Below are 13,266 nucleotides of genomic sequence, written 5' to 3'. Positions count from 1 at the left end.
ATGGCTAGAGATCTAGCAATAAAATTTGCAAAGGACAAGGAGAGTGAGGTAGATGAGCTATGTCTTCAATTGAGCTTAACACATTACTCCATCCACAAAGCTGAAAATCAAACAAGTGGGGCAGCCACTTATGAAGAAGATGACAGTGGTTCAAGGGCACAAGAAATCACGCAAATCATTGAAGGAAGTCATAAAGTGGGTAGATGTGAAACCAAGCAATGTGATTCAGTCACGTATTTCTCGTTTGAGACTATCGATGGTGAGAAAAAATTTATCATCAGCAAGTTGATAAGACTGAAAATTATGATTTTTATGACAGCAGTTGTACATTTTCACAAGAGGACATGGCTAGTGATACAACAACTGAGGATAATTCAGAGTTTTCGGCTAATAGTGAACCATACTTTTATAAAGACTTTGACATAAGTGAGGGTACTAATGGTGGAATAGGAAGTTCAGATTTATCCTTAGCATACTCTGAGGGAATTTTCAGCTTGCCCAGAGTTTTATCACCTAGCTCTTATGAGATGGCCACGACCTACTTGTTGATTAGTGTTTTTTCTTGTTGGTATACTTCCCCTATCAGTTATTTGCCTATGTATGTTGGTAGTATGTTCGTTGATTCTAATTGGCCTTCCAGGGTCAACGAGTTATTTGCAGTGAATGGAGAGATCACACATTACCCTACATTCCACATGAGTTGTGTACATTTTTTATTCAGCAGGGTGTTGAAGGCAATGTTATGTTGGTGATTCACCAACCACTCTTTCATTTACCCAAGATCCTATTGTTTGGGAAGTTGGGGGTCCAGGAGTTAATAGTATCTTACATCTGGCAAATTATGTTGTGTTGCTACACAGACACATGATTATGATCTATGTGTTTCAGTTTCCTGATGTATCAGAGTTCCAAAGATTAGGACTACTCTTACACTAGAGTGATATGGCAGTGGAGTCGGATTGGCTGGATCTATCATTGACATTGGAACAGATATTACAAGAGTGGTACAGTGGTACAGTGGTGCAAGTATTACAAGAACTGGTCAGTGGCATCTCAGACAACGTGCAGATCCTCACTTGGGATCCAAGTGGAGCATCCCTAGGTATTGCCTTCGGTCAGGAAGCTAGGAGGAGAGTTTTGTTGCTATCATCTTGGGGTGGATATGGGTATATTGTTGAGCCCCCATTTTCATTTGACAATACAGACTCACAGGGTCACTCATGGAGTGAGGCATTCATTCTAACCGATGGTATTGGCACACAGGGCAGCAGTACGTGGCAATTGGTGTCCCTTTATGGTGAGACTTGGGATCCTAGCATTCAGTTATTTGGCACATTGATTCCTATTGTACTGTTTCACCCTTCTGAGTTTGCGAAGATGCATGCTGGGGTACATCGGCTGAGGAGTAGAACCTCATTCTCGAGGCGAGTATGGGATCCTGGCATTTGGTTTCTGCAGGTATGAGCGGATTGCTTGAGGGCAAGCAATCTTTAAGGACATTAAAATTCTGTGTGCCAGATCACTTCGCCTAGGTTTTAGGGGCAAAAAGTTTCTTTACGGGGTTCAATGCGAGGTTTGGCCTAGACATTTCCAGTTTCAAATCCATCAGAGCAGTTTTGGCAGGTTGTCCGGATACTTACTATTTTTAGTAAGTAAACAGAGCCCAGTATTCTTAATATCCCAATATTGATTTGGAAGTGTCTCACCAAGAGCTTTCCAACGAGCTATTGCACGTGCTTATCCAAGTTCGTTTGACCAGTTATTTTATTGTCTGATGATTATATGGTTTATTGACTAAGTGACTATTAAAGTTCATTTAACTTGTCACTTTATTTTTAAAAAGGTACTATGTTCACTTAAGTGACTAAAGGACGAAAAGCTTCTTTATCTCACATTGCTTAAAAGAGAGTGCATCACATTGGAAAAAGTGATAAAGGTACATCAGACTTCACATGGGATATATGAAGATTATAATATTGAAGATAAATATTAATCTGGGAGCTAGAAACAGTTGCTGGTTATTTCTTCTAGGACACAAACCCTTGAAGAAGGATTTGAAGGTTGGACGCAAACCTAGCCTTCTTACTGATTTAATATACACTGCCAATCTGACTGTCATTTATGTTTATAAGATTGGATTATTGGGATTGTTGCATGTTATTGTATTGCTGTTGTATAATATAGTAATGTTATTGGACAATTATTTTGTATTAATCTGCTGGTTTATGTATAAGTTTCTGAATATTGGGGAAATAAAATGATCTTTTCTGAGTTTCTTGTATGCAAATGTGCTGGTTAGAAATCGATTAGAGTTTTGGAATTTATAGTGAATACTGGTTTTCTGTTCGGATTTAATTCTGCACTTTTTATCACGGGTTTTTGGTAAAATATCCGGAAAGGGATATTACAAAAGATCAGTCTATGTTCGACCAAGGGGATGTCTAATTAGACATCTCACTTGCTTAGAAGTTAATGGGAAGGCATATATTCCACTTGTACTTGAGCATGAAGATACAATTGAAGAAGAAATCAAAGAAGCATGGATCCATGGACTCATTTTGGGGCAGTTGTACATTGGTTTCATTTGAAGGGGAAGATGAATTTGTTCATCTTATTCAAGGATTCTTACATCAAGCTTTGGTATCATTGCTCCAGTTGTTCATGTTACATGTTTACAAAGTTCCCAGCAAACATGCAAGGTACTTCAAGCTGCTGAAAAAGGGCAGTGATTTGTTGAGTCAGTGAATGATTTCATCTGAAAGCTTTCATTGCTAGCTAATTTTAGATCAGGTAGGTTTTCTTTTTTTAACAAGTGTATTTACACAAATTTACATTTTGTTTTAATTAGTTTTGCTTTACATCATGTGCATCATTCTTTTTGTCGTTTTTGGTCGCTTAATTCTACATCTCGTCATTTCCAAGGATGAATAAGAGACCTTCCCCAGTCAGAGCTAGTTGTTGTCCGCAATGTTGAGTTTGCAAAATTTAGACAATAGGCTCGTGGTATTTTATTTGGCATTAAGTCTACTTAAATATTTGTTAAGGTCATCAACTCAGTCTAACTTGCCCAACTTGGACAATTATTAAAGAGTATAGCAAATTAAATTGACTATTTTGTTGATGTCCTCATCCAACTTTACTAAGCAAAGGTTTATACAGTCGTCTGGATTTGATTTCTATTGGCACCACCCATACTATTCTCTTGAGGTGTATATTAAAGGGGTTGCTAGGTAGATAAACCAAAATGATCACAATGAAAAAAGAATAAAATTGGGTTATGTGACAAATAGGTAGAAAAATTAGCATCAACTTAGTACAAATGACCTAACATGGTATACTTTATCATACCAACCAAGTTTTTCACAATTTGCGAGATGTTGAAGTTCAAGACTTTGGATTCTATAGGAGCAGAATATCTAAGACTTACATTGTACATCTACATTAACAAGACATAACAAAGTCTTCAAGTTGATAATGTCCTTAGCCCAAAGTTGCATGGACACAAATACGGATCCAACTATACATATAGTATTAGATATGTATATGGCCATTTATGAAGACCCTTAATATGGATACAACCGAAAATAAACTTCATAAAAAACACACACATATGTTAATTATTTAACATGAAATCTCTATTACTAACCAAACTAACCAACCTATTACTCAGTAGTCTAAGGAAGAGGCAATTGCAAACGGCTCGAAGAATGTAATGAAAGATGGAGAAACAGTTTCAGCAATAGAATGTGAAGTACCAAACTAGACAATAACAACAAGGGATTTATCGAAGTGAACAGTATTGGAGCAAATGCTAGAGGGTCATATATCAATACCAAAGGAGTAGAAATCATGAGACCATACATCAATAGTAAATTGAAAAGATAGGGCAAAAGTTACAAAGTTGTACAGGAAAGTGCAGAATAGTCTACTGCGAAGAAGATTCTAAAGAATCCATACACTATAAGCTGCTTTCAATGGTTATCTGGTTCTATCATGTCCCCTATTTGAAACCCTAATTGAGATATCCCCGGCCCTTTTCGCATCATTCCAATTGTGTGAAATCTTTGGGAGAGACAAAATTGTGAAAGTACATGCATAATTATTAAAGGATGAACTATGGTTTCAAGTCTGGACAATCATGTTAACATTAAGGAAGTGTTAAAACGGTGATTGATCATACTCTTATACGCAAGCTTCACATATGAATTTGATCATCATTGAAACTTACCCATGACATGCTACAGATGGTCAATCAGCAAAGGAAGTCAGCAACTGGTTGGTCAGTGTTGGACCAGCAATGACTCAAAGAGATTACAGTTTATCACTGTGGTTATGACAATTATGTCTTAGTTCTTTACCAATACATTTCCAGTATCAGAGCTCTCAAATAGAAAACACTCAAGAGGACTCGCATTCAAGAGAATTGATGTTCCAGGCATCCTATTATCAGTTATGCATGGGCAAAGACTATTGATAGTGATCAGACTCCCAAAGGAAACTCGTGACGGATAAGAAAGACAGTGAATGAAGAAAATTGGACACAGCGTCATTTCCCTATTTTCTGCATTTTTTCTACATGCTCCAAAGTCCAAACATCTTCAGCCACTCCAATTATGTAAGGTGTTAGCACTCCATCTGTCCTTGGAGGTAATTAAAGGATTGGAAAGCATTTTATAAGTTCAAGTTGTTTTGGTATTGTCAAGGGGAATATTGTGTCAAACTTCTATTTGGGGATATAGTTTTATTGCGTGGATGCACTACTGGTGGAAAACAACATCCATGAAGATTTCTCATTGACTGAGGGTCGGGTAAACAAAAATATGAAACAGGCAAACCTTAGGAGCAACCCAAAACATGGAGACAATGAAAAATCAAGGCCAAGCATAGATGCAGCTCCAGAATAAAGTTCATAACCTCATCTCAGCACTAAGATTGGGAATATTAGGAAATAGTCCTCGCATGTGGGTGTTAGCATGTAACCCACATTAATATTTTTTAATTAGCATGTACATGTAAATAGAATGTGGAGAGATAAGGAATTTGCATTATTAAATGAGCATTTAAAGATGATTGACACGTTATTGTGTTGACCCTTTGGCTCTACATCAATATGGAGCAATTCCCACACGAGAAAGAAAAATCATAAGCATAGAAACATATCTACTTTTTAACAAAAAATTAATTAATTTGATAAATGCTCACCTTTTTAATTGCCATCCAAGCTTGTTGCCACCTCTTTTCACCTTCATCACCAGGCCATGGCATATCTGCAATCTTCATTTTGTCTTTCAGTTCATCAACCTGCAAACATAGAAAAGATGTTCTGTTTCTGTTAAAAAAAATCTAATTGTTCAAATCCCTAGTAAAAGAGAACGGAAGCTTAAGAAAAGATTGATTCAAGTGTGTGTCAAGATCAATAGGCAAATAACAATTAAAGTGGAAAATAAATACAAAACTGTATTGCTGGAATGCTGACATATCACTTATACAAATGTCTATCTCTATTTATTCTATGATATCAAAATTAAAGCAACAAACAACTATAGAAAAAATATCGCTGCAATGGTGAAACATTGCTTGGTGTTGCTCTATGTTCTATAACATAATCAACCTACATCACCATTGTTCAAGGCTCTTAATTCAACCTTATTGGTAAAGTATATCATATTGATATTAGAAATAAGATTTACAATTCATCTTCTTCGTAACAAAACAATTCTAGTAATCACATCAGAAATAGGAAAAACCTTTAAAACAGACCTATTTATTGTTTTCTGAAGGTGTAACACATACTAGTTGATGAGGTGCTTTCAACTGCAGAACGGTTTCTCGAATGTCATGGAGTTTCTGAAAATCTCCTTGCGCTAGAATTAAGTTGAGAGCTGTTATCTTCTCAGCAACATCCTGCACAGTAATTTTATAATCCAACAATTTATATAAAAAAGTGGATCAATAAACTCAACTTCTCAAAAAATCAAATAAAACCTCTCTTAGTAGTATTACTGTTTAAGCACACTCAATGCTACACAATATAGAATTTAGGATACTATATAATACACATGCACACACACATGAATGTGTACATGTAGTCAAACACATGTATTAGCATATCTGTGCATAATATATATTCTGTAAAGTTCACTTGTCTATAACAGAAAGAAATTAACCAAGAATTCATCAGTGTGCTGCTAAAGAAATTCTAGAAATGAAGAATAGAGTACCTTGTTCATTTCCTCTGATAGAACCTTCTCAAACACACCAAAAGGAAGTGCAACCGACTCAGGAACTCGTATCCATGATGTCCCAAAAGTACTCTTCAAATACGCAATATTACGTGATTTAGCCCCCACCTGAAGGAAGAAACACAAAAGAGTGACAATAAGAAATAGGAAATTAACACAAGCAAATCATAAAGCAATTGTAGAACATTTAGCAACAGCCTTTAAAATACCATTGGCAATCATACAATATTTTTTCTCAGCCTATTCAGTGAAAACTGTTCATCCAAGTTATTTTAGCGCAACTAATTTATAACAATATAAACTTTTCCATTTTCTAAGAGAAAATTCAGCTTTTGTTTCCACTTCAAGGAAATACATACAAGTTCATTGGAAAATTCATCAGCTGAGATTGCATATCTTCCACTAAAATGTTTTCTTTTTAGTGATATTCCTGGAAACATTTCATCCATGTTGGATGAATTTCCAGAAGCTCCCAAGACACTATCATCCTTGATTTCACTGCAGATAAGGAAAATGCAAACGTGAAAATTGACCTCAAACACAACAACAAAAAAATGAAAGCTAACACAGATACACTTGATTGCAAGAATTACCAACCAACCATGCCATAGCCTTAAAAAAAATGTAAGTGAAAAACATACGTGTAAACTAAGTCAGATGATGTAGGCTGTATTGACAATGCCTTTCCTTCCTTTGATCGAAGGTCATCAAGAATATTTGGTTCAAAGCATGTTGCAAAGCACACCTGAATGAAATTGAAATTATGAGGTATTGAATACATTTCTACTTAAAAAGAAACTTCAGATGAACGTCCATTTCCAAATCTATTATCATGAAAACGAAAACTCTTGTACCCATTTTTTTTTGGGGGCTATTATTGTACCCGAAAGGATAATGCTTGTGAAAGATCTATAAACTACCTTGCTATTTCTTGCTCGCACAGAAACATGTGATAGAACATCTGGCATGTCAGGAGTCAGAAGAGCAACTACACCATCTGGAATTTCTTCCTCTCCCTTCACTCTTCTTGCCACTAAGATTGTTTTTTGTTCATAAACCTTATTTTGAACTGTAGCCAATTCATCGACAGTGACAACAAATCCACGCACCTCAACAGGACTGATCACCTGCCAACTGTCCAAACATTTGAAAGTATATTAAGAATAATTGCCTTTTTGCATGATTTCAACTGCTAGTTTTTGAGCTAGAAAAATATCCAATATACTGATGACCCAGTTAATAACAAACACTAAGCTGTTAGGATATTTTTATAAAGTGATGTGGTTGCTGAATTCGAAATAACAATGGAAATATGGCATCCAGTAGTTCTTAAAATATTGTAACTACATGACACTACCTGCCAAGATGTGCAATATTTCGGAGAATAGGATCAAGACGGTTAAGAAGCAAGGAAAGAGAGGCAGCTGAGCCAGCCCGTATCATTTCCTCAGTGAAGATGTTTATCTGCAAGCACAAGGTAGATACTTTTTCAACTAAACTAATACCTAATGCAAGTACTATACAATCAAAGCCTTTTTTAAAAGAATGTGAAGACATCACATGGGAAACTGCGTCCTCATGATGATGTTCAAGAATGAGTCTAAATGAGCAGCATCTAAGCATCTTGAGAACAAAAATTACAACAGAATTTTAGCGGGTAGAAATTACATACGGCCCACTGTTCTACTCCAAGCAAGCCTCCAAGATATTCAGCACTTGGTTGCAAGATCTTCTGGTAGTGTTCAGCTTTCTCTGTAAGTGCAAGTCTTGTCCGATCAAGCACGGCCTTTGCATAAAGTGCCCACTGATCTGCTTTAGACTTGCACAAATGGAGTGTATGATACCAGTCCTTCAAAAAGTAGTTTTAAAGTTCTGTTAGCTACTGAACAAAGAGCTCAGATTTTCAAATATATCTAAACATCGATTGTTTTGCATATAATTAAAACATTGTGAGATAATTTTGAATATGTATGATTGGACTACTTATGGAACTAGAGCTCAGAATTGTGGGTATTTGTGAAGTTTCATGACTTTACAAGGATAGAGACGTGCATTAAATAGTGATTGCAAATCCAAGAAAAGCAAACATGTCAAAGATTTTTAAGGTTCAATTGAGTGCACTAATTTCTAAATAGTTTCCTTCTTAAATGATGCATGTACAAGTCTGTGTTTATGCTTGCCATTTAGAAGCATAAATACATATACACAAATAAATGATGCGTGTACAAGTCTGTGTTTATCCTTGCTATTTAGAAGCATAAATACATATACACAAATAAATGTACAAATAGTTAAGCAAAATTAAAGCAACATCAACCAGTGGTTGAAATGCAACCTTTCAAAAAAAAGCCAGATGTTTATCAGGAAGGAAAGTTAAGAGGAAAAAACCTTTAAGCAGTAGATGAGTTCTTCATTATTATCTGAAGATAAACATAAGTTTTCAAGAACAATGGAAATATTATATATTATATCCTGCATCAAGAAGATGAAAGTAGCTCATCAGAAATCATAACATATTTGGAGCATTGCAACTAAATAAGCAAGCTAGCCTGTATTACATATGGACCACAGAAGATATGGAAAATATTTAATTCAAAATAAATGTATACACAGAAACAAATCATTATCTTAAAAATCATATGTTTTCCTTCCTCAATAATTAAGCTCCAGATAAGTGAAGATACCGATGGTTGGGCTTTATTCAGTTGCTCAAATCCCCTTTCAACAGCAGTTCTAACAGTTGAGTCGAGAGCAAGATCTAAAAATATAATATCCTTAAGTCGATTGTGATTTCTAAGAAGGTTAGGCCGGAGCTCAAACCGTGCTTCCAATAATCCCTAGTACATGTAAGGAAGATATCACTATTTTTGAAGACATTTGGATGAGCAAACCTTAATTAGGAATCTGAATTTAAAACACCAAAGTATGTAAAGTGTGTAACTCACCTCCAGAAGTGGGCCGACCTCCTTATCTTCAACATGCTCTAGAATATATCTTAGAAGTCCCTATTTGTATATTTTGAGTGTTAGAAAATGTGTCCAACATTATAAATATTAAGGATGGGATATTGTGAAGAGACCATTAATCATCACAGGCAATGGATTTTAGTATCAGATAATAAAAAATTTGATTTGGCATGTGAAATCAGGATATATTTCAATCAAGGCAATGAAGTGAGGATTTAGTTCACCACAACCATACGAATTAGTTGCATGATATATAAAACTGAATATGTGCCACGAACAAGATTTTCATCATTACCGGAAGTTCTGGTGACAATCCACTAATGGGGCGTATCTGAACTCCACCCATAAAACCTTTACCCTGCAGCACAGTATCAGACCAATTACATATCCAATTATTACAAACTCAGAACTTCTGGATTACAAGAATAAATTCTAAATGTTCATGTCGGTTCTGCAAGCAAAATAAGCTACCTCTGCAGAATAACCCATGCAAGTTGCAATGGCAGATTCAAGGTCTGCACCTGAGTGAACTGCCTGCAAAAGTTTATATAAAACATCATCTATGCATGCTTGCAAAAAAGCTTCAAGAGATATAAGAGAAACAATCCCTGATGTTTTCACAAAAATATGCTAAGTAGTTTTTGTGACAGGAGAGTGGCTATTCAGAAAACTATAAAAAGACTATCTTATCTCAAAAGGCTCAAAAAGTTAAAAATCCTAAAGAGATTTTTGTTTTCTAACCAATCTGTTTGAGAAATTAGGCCTTGCATTTTGGATTAAGACTCCTCACAAAAAAATATTCAATGCTTCTACCATTCAACACTGTATTTCTCTTCAAAAATTCTATAGATTAAGCATCAAAGTTTTTAACTTCAATTTTCTTGTTATAAACTATCTCAATTTACTGTTCAAGATTTAAAATTGAATTGGAGAAAGAAGAAATAAAAGACTCTCGCCTATTGACCAGACTAAAATATACAAGATGAAACCTCTGCAAGGCAACTTCAAAAGTGCTATGATAAGAAAAATCAGCTCACTAATGAGAAATGTTTAAAAATCATTCGACCTTCTCAACAGTATCTAACATATTTAAGCATATGACATTGATACTAAAATGATAAAAAAACCATGTGTAAGATCCTTTAATGTCATTACTAGATTTCTCGGAACCAAAAATCTGATCAGGCACTGAAAACAGATAAATTGATAATAGTAGAACATGTTTAGAAAACATGCAAGCAGTAGCCTATTTGATACTAACAAAGAAGCTGACCACAAAACAAGCCATCTTCAAATAAATAATATAGTTGAAATGTTATGTCAAACCTTCAATGTTCTCATGTATGCTGTTAAATCACGAATAAGGCCTTCTTTCTGGTCACTTCTGAAATGTGGCTCTGAACAAATCTGGCGATCATAACTTGCAAGGCGCTCTTTTGTCACACCATTAGAGTTCAATGTATTCCAGTAAACTTTAATATCAAAGTCACTCTTGATATAATCGAGAAGGGCCTGCAAAATGCCAGCACCCAAGTTATCTCAGCACAATCCCCTCCATGCAAATGAAGAAGTCCAAAATACAAGTTTCCTTATGCCAACCAACCTGGCAGATGACTACATCATCTGGACTTGTGTTATTGTGTAACTTCTGGTGCCACTCTTCCATCATTCCCCCCTTGCAGTTATTGTTTCGCTGCAAAGTCCAAAAATATATACTCAGTGAATTTTGAATTGTAGGGGGAATTTCCACATATATACCTACAAAAAGCAAACCTACCTGTATCACCAAAATTTCATCTCGGATACGCTGCCCAACATCACCTTGACCCCCACGACCAACAGTTGACATAATAAGGCGCACAATTTCCTGATTGTGAGGCTGATCTTGGAAAACTTGTTGCAATAAATCTGTCAGACGATCTTGAGCACTACTAATTTCACTGCAACAAAAGTATAAAGAGTTATCCTAATGCAATTGCTAGCATTCAATTATCAAACTGATTATCTACCATATCTTCCTTACTGCTGATTATTCATATTTGATCAATTTGGTTTTTATTAAACTATATTAAACCCAACTTTCATAGAACATACCACTTACAACTAAGCCCAGAAGCATACTGTTAAATATGACTGTATTTTGTCGATGGAAATCCAAACATGTGATTTTGAGGTCAATATTCAATAATTTTTTGTTTTATTTTCGGAACCTTTGCCCTTCCAAGTGAAATATGCTCATGTTATTTTTTACTTTCTCTAATATTCTAGGCATACTTTGGATCGCCATTATTTACAATTTCGTCATAGACCATACAAGAAAATTATATGACTCTTGATGGAAGTTTTCCTACTCATGCATATTGAAAGCAAAGCAGAAAGAATTTTAATATAACTATAAACTAAATGACTTCTCATTCAAAAGTCAGTCTAATGTATCTACAACATATCACACCATACACTTTATACTCAACGCAAAAAAATTGGTACTTGGATAGCGAGAAATGCAGCCAAAAGTTCCAACTTCCAAGCATTAAAGGAAGAAGCTTATGGATCAACCAGTTAACAGTAGATTTCATAAAGGAAATTAGAAACACTCAACTTTCCCAACATGATGCATGTCTTCCATCGTACAGTGTAAACTCTCCTCCAAAGTCATTACCATATGGTGTATGGCTTGTACCGTATGGCATAAAAAGCATATTCAAATTCATTATCATACAAGCACAGACTCTTCAATCTTGTGTATGGACTTTGGTGTCATCGCTTCCGTACAACATATAGATTAGATCTGCACCACATCTTCCAGCCCTGCTGTACAGTGTATGGAGTCCCTCAGTTGCATATCCATCAACTTTACCCTACGGGATTGAAAGGACAGTTTCAATTTTGTTGTATGGTATTTCGCAGCTATGCATCAAGCGGCCCATACAAGTTAGGGTTCTGACACAAAGGGTGAGGTATTCGGCAGCAGCAAGACAGTGGAGTGTGGTAGTAGCAAGGCAATAAATGAAATCACTATTTTAAAATATTTTGGCTTCTTTAACATTTTTCTTGGCATCTGAAAAAGTTGCCGACAAGAAGTGTTGCCCCTTGACCTCACTGGAGGCACTACCCATTCACCGGTGTTGCCCCCAGACCTTGCAAGGAGTGCTGCCCAAAGCACAGTATAACTTTGAATTTGCACATTACATGATCTATGTAGTGCCTGCCCCTAAGTTACATTTTTGCTATCATTGCCGAACTCTTTTAGGCTAGTTTTATGCTTGATTACTAGTAGTATTGTTTTGAGATTATTAGATATTGTTTTACATTCAATTGAATATATGACGGGATTACTTAGTACTCTATACTTCGTGGATGCATGATGATTATTACAGTATTTTCAGTTGTTGATGAGGATTAGTTAGATGATTTATTATCATATGTGTTTTCTTATAGATACTTACCCCATACTGCATGTGTATGGTGTGAGTGTTTGTTTTCTTTATGTATGGCATTTCTGATGTGGTTAAGGAAGGGAGTTGTAGTCACTTGTTAGTCGGGATCTACACGTTGCACCACTTCCTATCATTGTCTGTTTAGCTTAGAATATTGTGTTTGTACATGCATGGATTTTATGCAGGTTGCAGGTACCGGATATTGACTTTCCTGAATTGCCAGGATGAGTGTACCCTATCGCATTATCTCAATGGTAAGAGAGGGAAGATAAATTCTTAAGTCCAAATCCTAAACCTTTAAGCCATTTGTCCTAATTGAAAAATAGGACAAGAATCTGAGTTGAGTACCCTCTGAATGCGTCGAATGACGTTAATTCGTGATTATAACCCTTTAGTGTGATTTTGTATGTGTTTTTTTTTTATGGGTTTTCGTATGTTGTTTTATGAGTCTTTGGTGAATTTTCTATAAATTAAGTCTAATTAAAAGATTATATTAATGATTTAATTTAATGAAAAATTATTATGATATTTTAATATTTAATTATATTTAATTAATTGGAAAATTAATTAAATAAAAAGAGTTAAATTTGAAAATAAAAGTTATAAGGATAATTTTAGAAC

At 35.4% G+C, this 13,266-nt stretch overlaps 1 protein-coding gene across 2 annotated transcripts in view; it reads right to left on the bottom strand.

The window, feature by feature from the left end:
* Nucleotides 1-13,266, bottom strand: part of LOC149561318 (alpha-glucan water dikinase, chloroplastic-like) — a 131,758-nt gene that overhangs the window by 43,031 nt on the left and 75,461 nt on the right. Inside the window, exons 14-29 of one of the 2 annotated variants that reach the window (XR_016363796.1) lie at nucleotides 10,986-11,148; nucleotides 10,812-10,901; nucleotides 10,535-10,720; nucleotides 9,680-9,742; nucleotides 9,504-9,566; nucleotides 9,188-9,247; nucleotides 8,927-9,079; nucleotides 8,631-8,714; nucleotides 7,915-8,091; nucleotides 7,600-7,706; nucleotides 7,163-7,376; nucleotides 6,884-6,987; nucleotides 6,602-6,740; nucleotides 6,222-6,350; nucleotides 5,761-5,904; nucleotides 5,203-5,301 (exon numbers count right to left, since the gene is read on the bottom strand). Coding sequence is in view for 1 of the 2 variants with exons in the window: in XM_089825083.1 (XP_089681209.1) it covers nucleotides 5,203-5,301; nucleotides 5,794-5,904; nucleotides 6,222-6,350; nucleotides 6,602-6,740; nucleotides 6,884-6,987; nucleotides 7,163-7,376; nucleotides 7,600-7,706; nucleotides 7,915-8,091; nucleotides 8,631-8,714; nucleotides 8,927-9,079; nucleotides 9,188-9,247; nucleotides 9,504-9,566; nucleotides 9,680-9,742; nucleotides 10,535-10,720; nucleotides 10,812-10,901; nucleotides 10,986-11,148 (1,942 nt within the window). In the remaining variant the exon portion in view is untranslated. The remainder of the gene's footprint in view (nucleotides 1-5,202; nucleotides 5,302-5,760; nucleotides 5,905-6,221; nucleotides 6,351-6,601; nucleotides 6,741-6,883; nucleotides 6,988-7,162; nucleotides 7,377-7,599; nucleotides 7,707-7,914; nucleotides 8,092-8,630; nucleotides 8,715-8,926; nucleotides 9,080-9,187; nucleotides 9,248-9,503; nucleotides 9,567-9,679; nucleotides 9,743-10,534; nucleotides 10,721-10,811; nucleotides 10,902-10,985; nucleotides 11,149-13,266) is intronic. The other variant, XM_089825083.1, reaches the window with a different exon arrangement.

This window comes from Cupressus sempervirens, chromosome 4 (assembly GCF_028749045.1).
Source record: "Cupressus sempervirens isolate cs-2001-9-10 chromosome 4, ASM2874904v1, whole genome shotgun sequence".
Lineage (NCBI taxonomy): Eukaryota > Viridiplantae > Streptophyta > Pinopsida > Cupressales > Cupressaceae > Cupressus > Cupressus sempervirens.
Note: the sequence above shows the minus strand (reverse complement) of the source record. Positions and strands in the feature narration are given on the sequence as shown.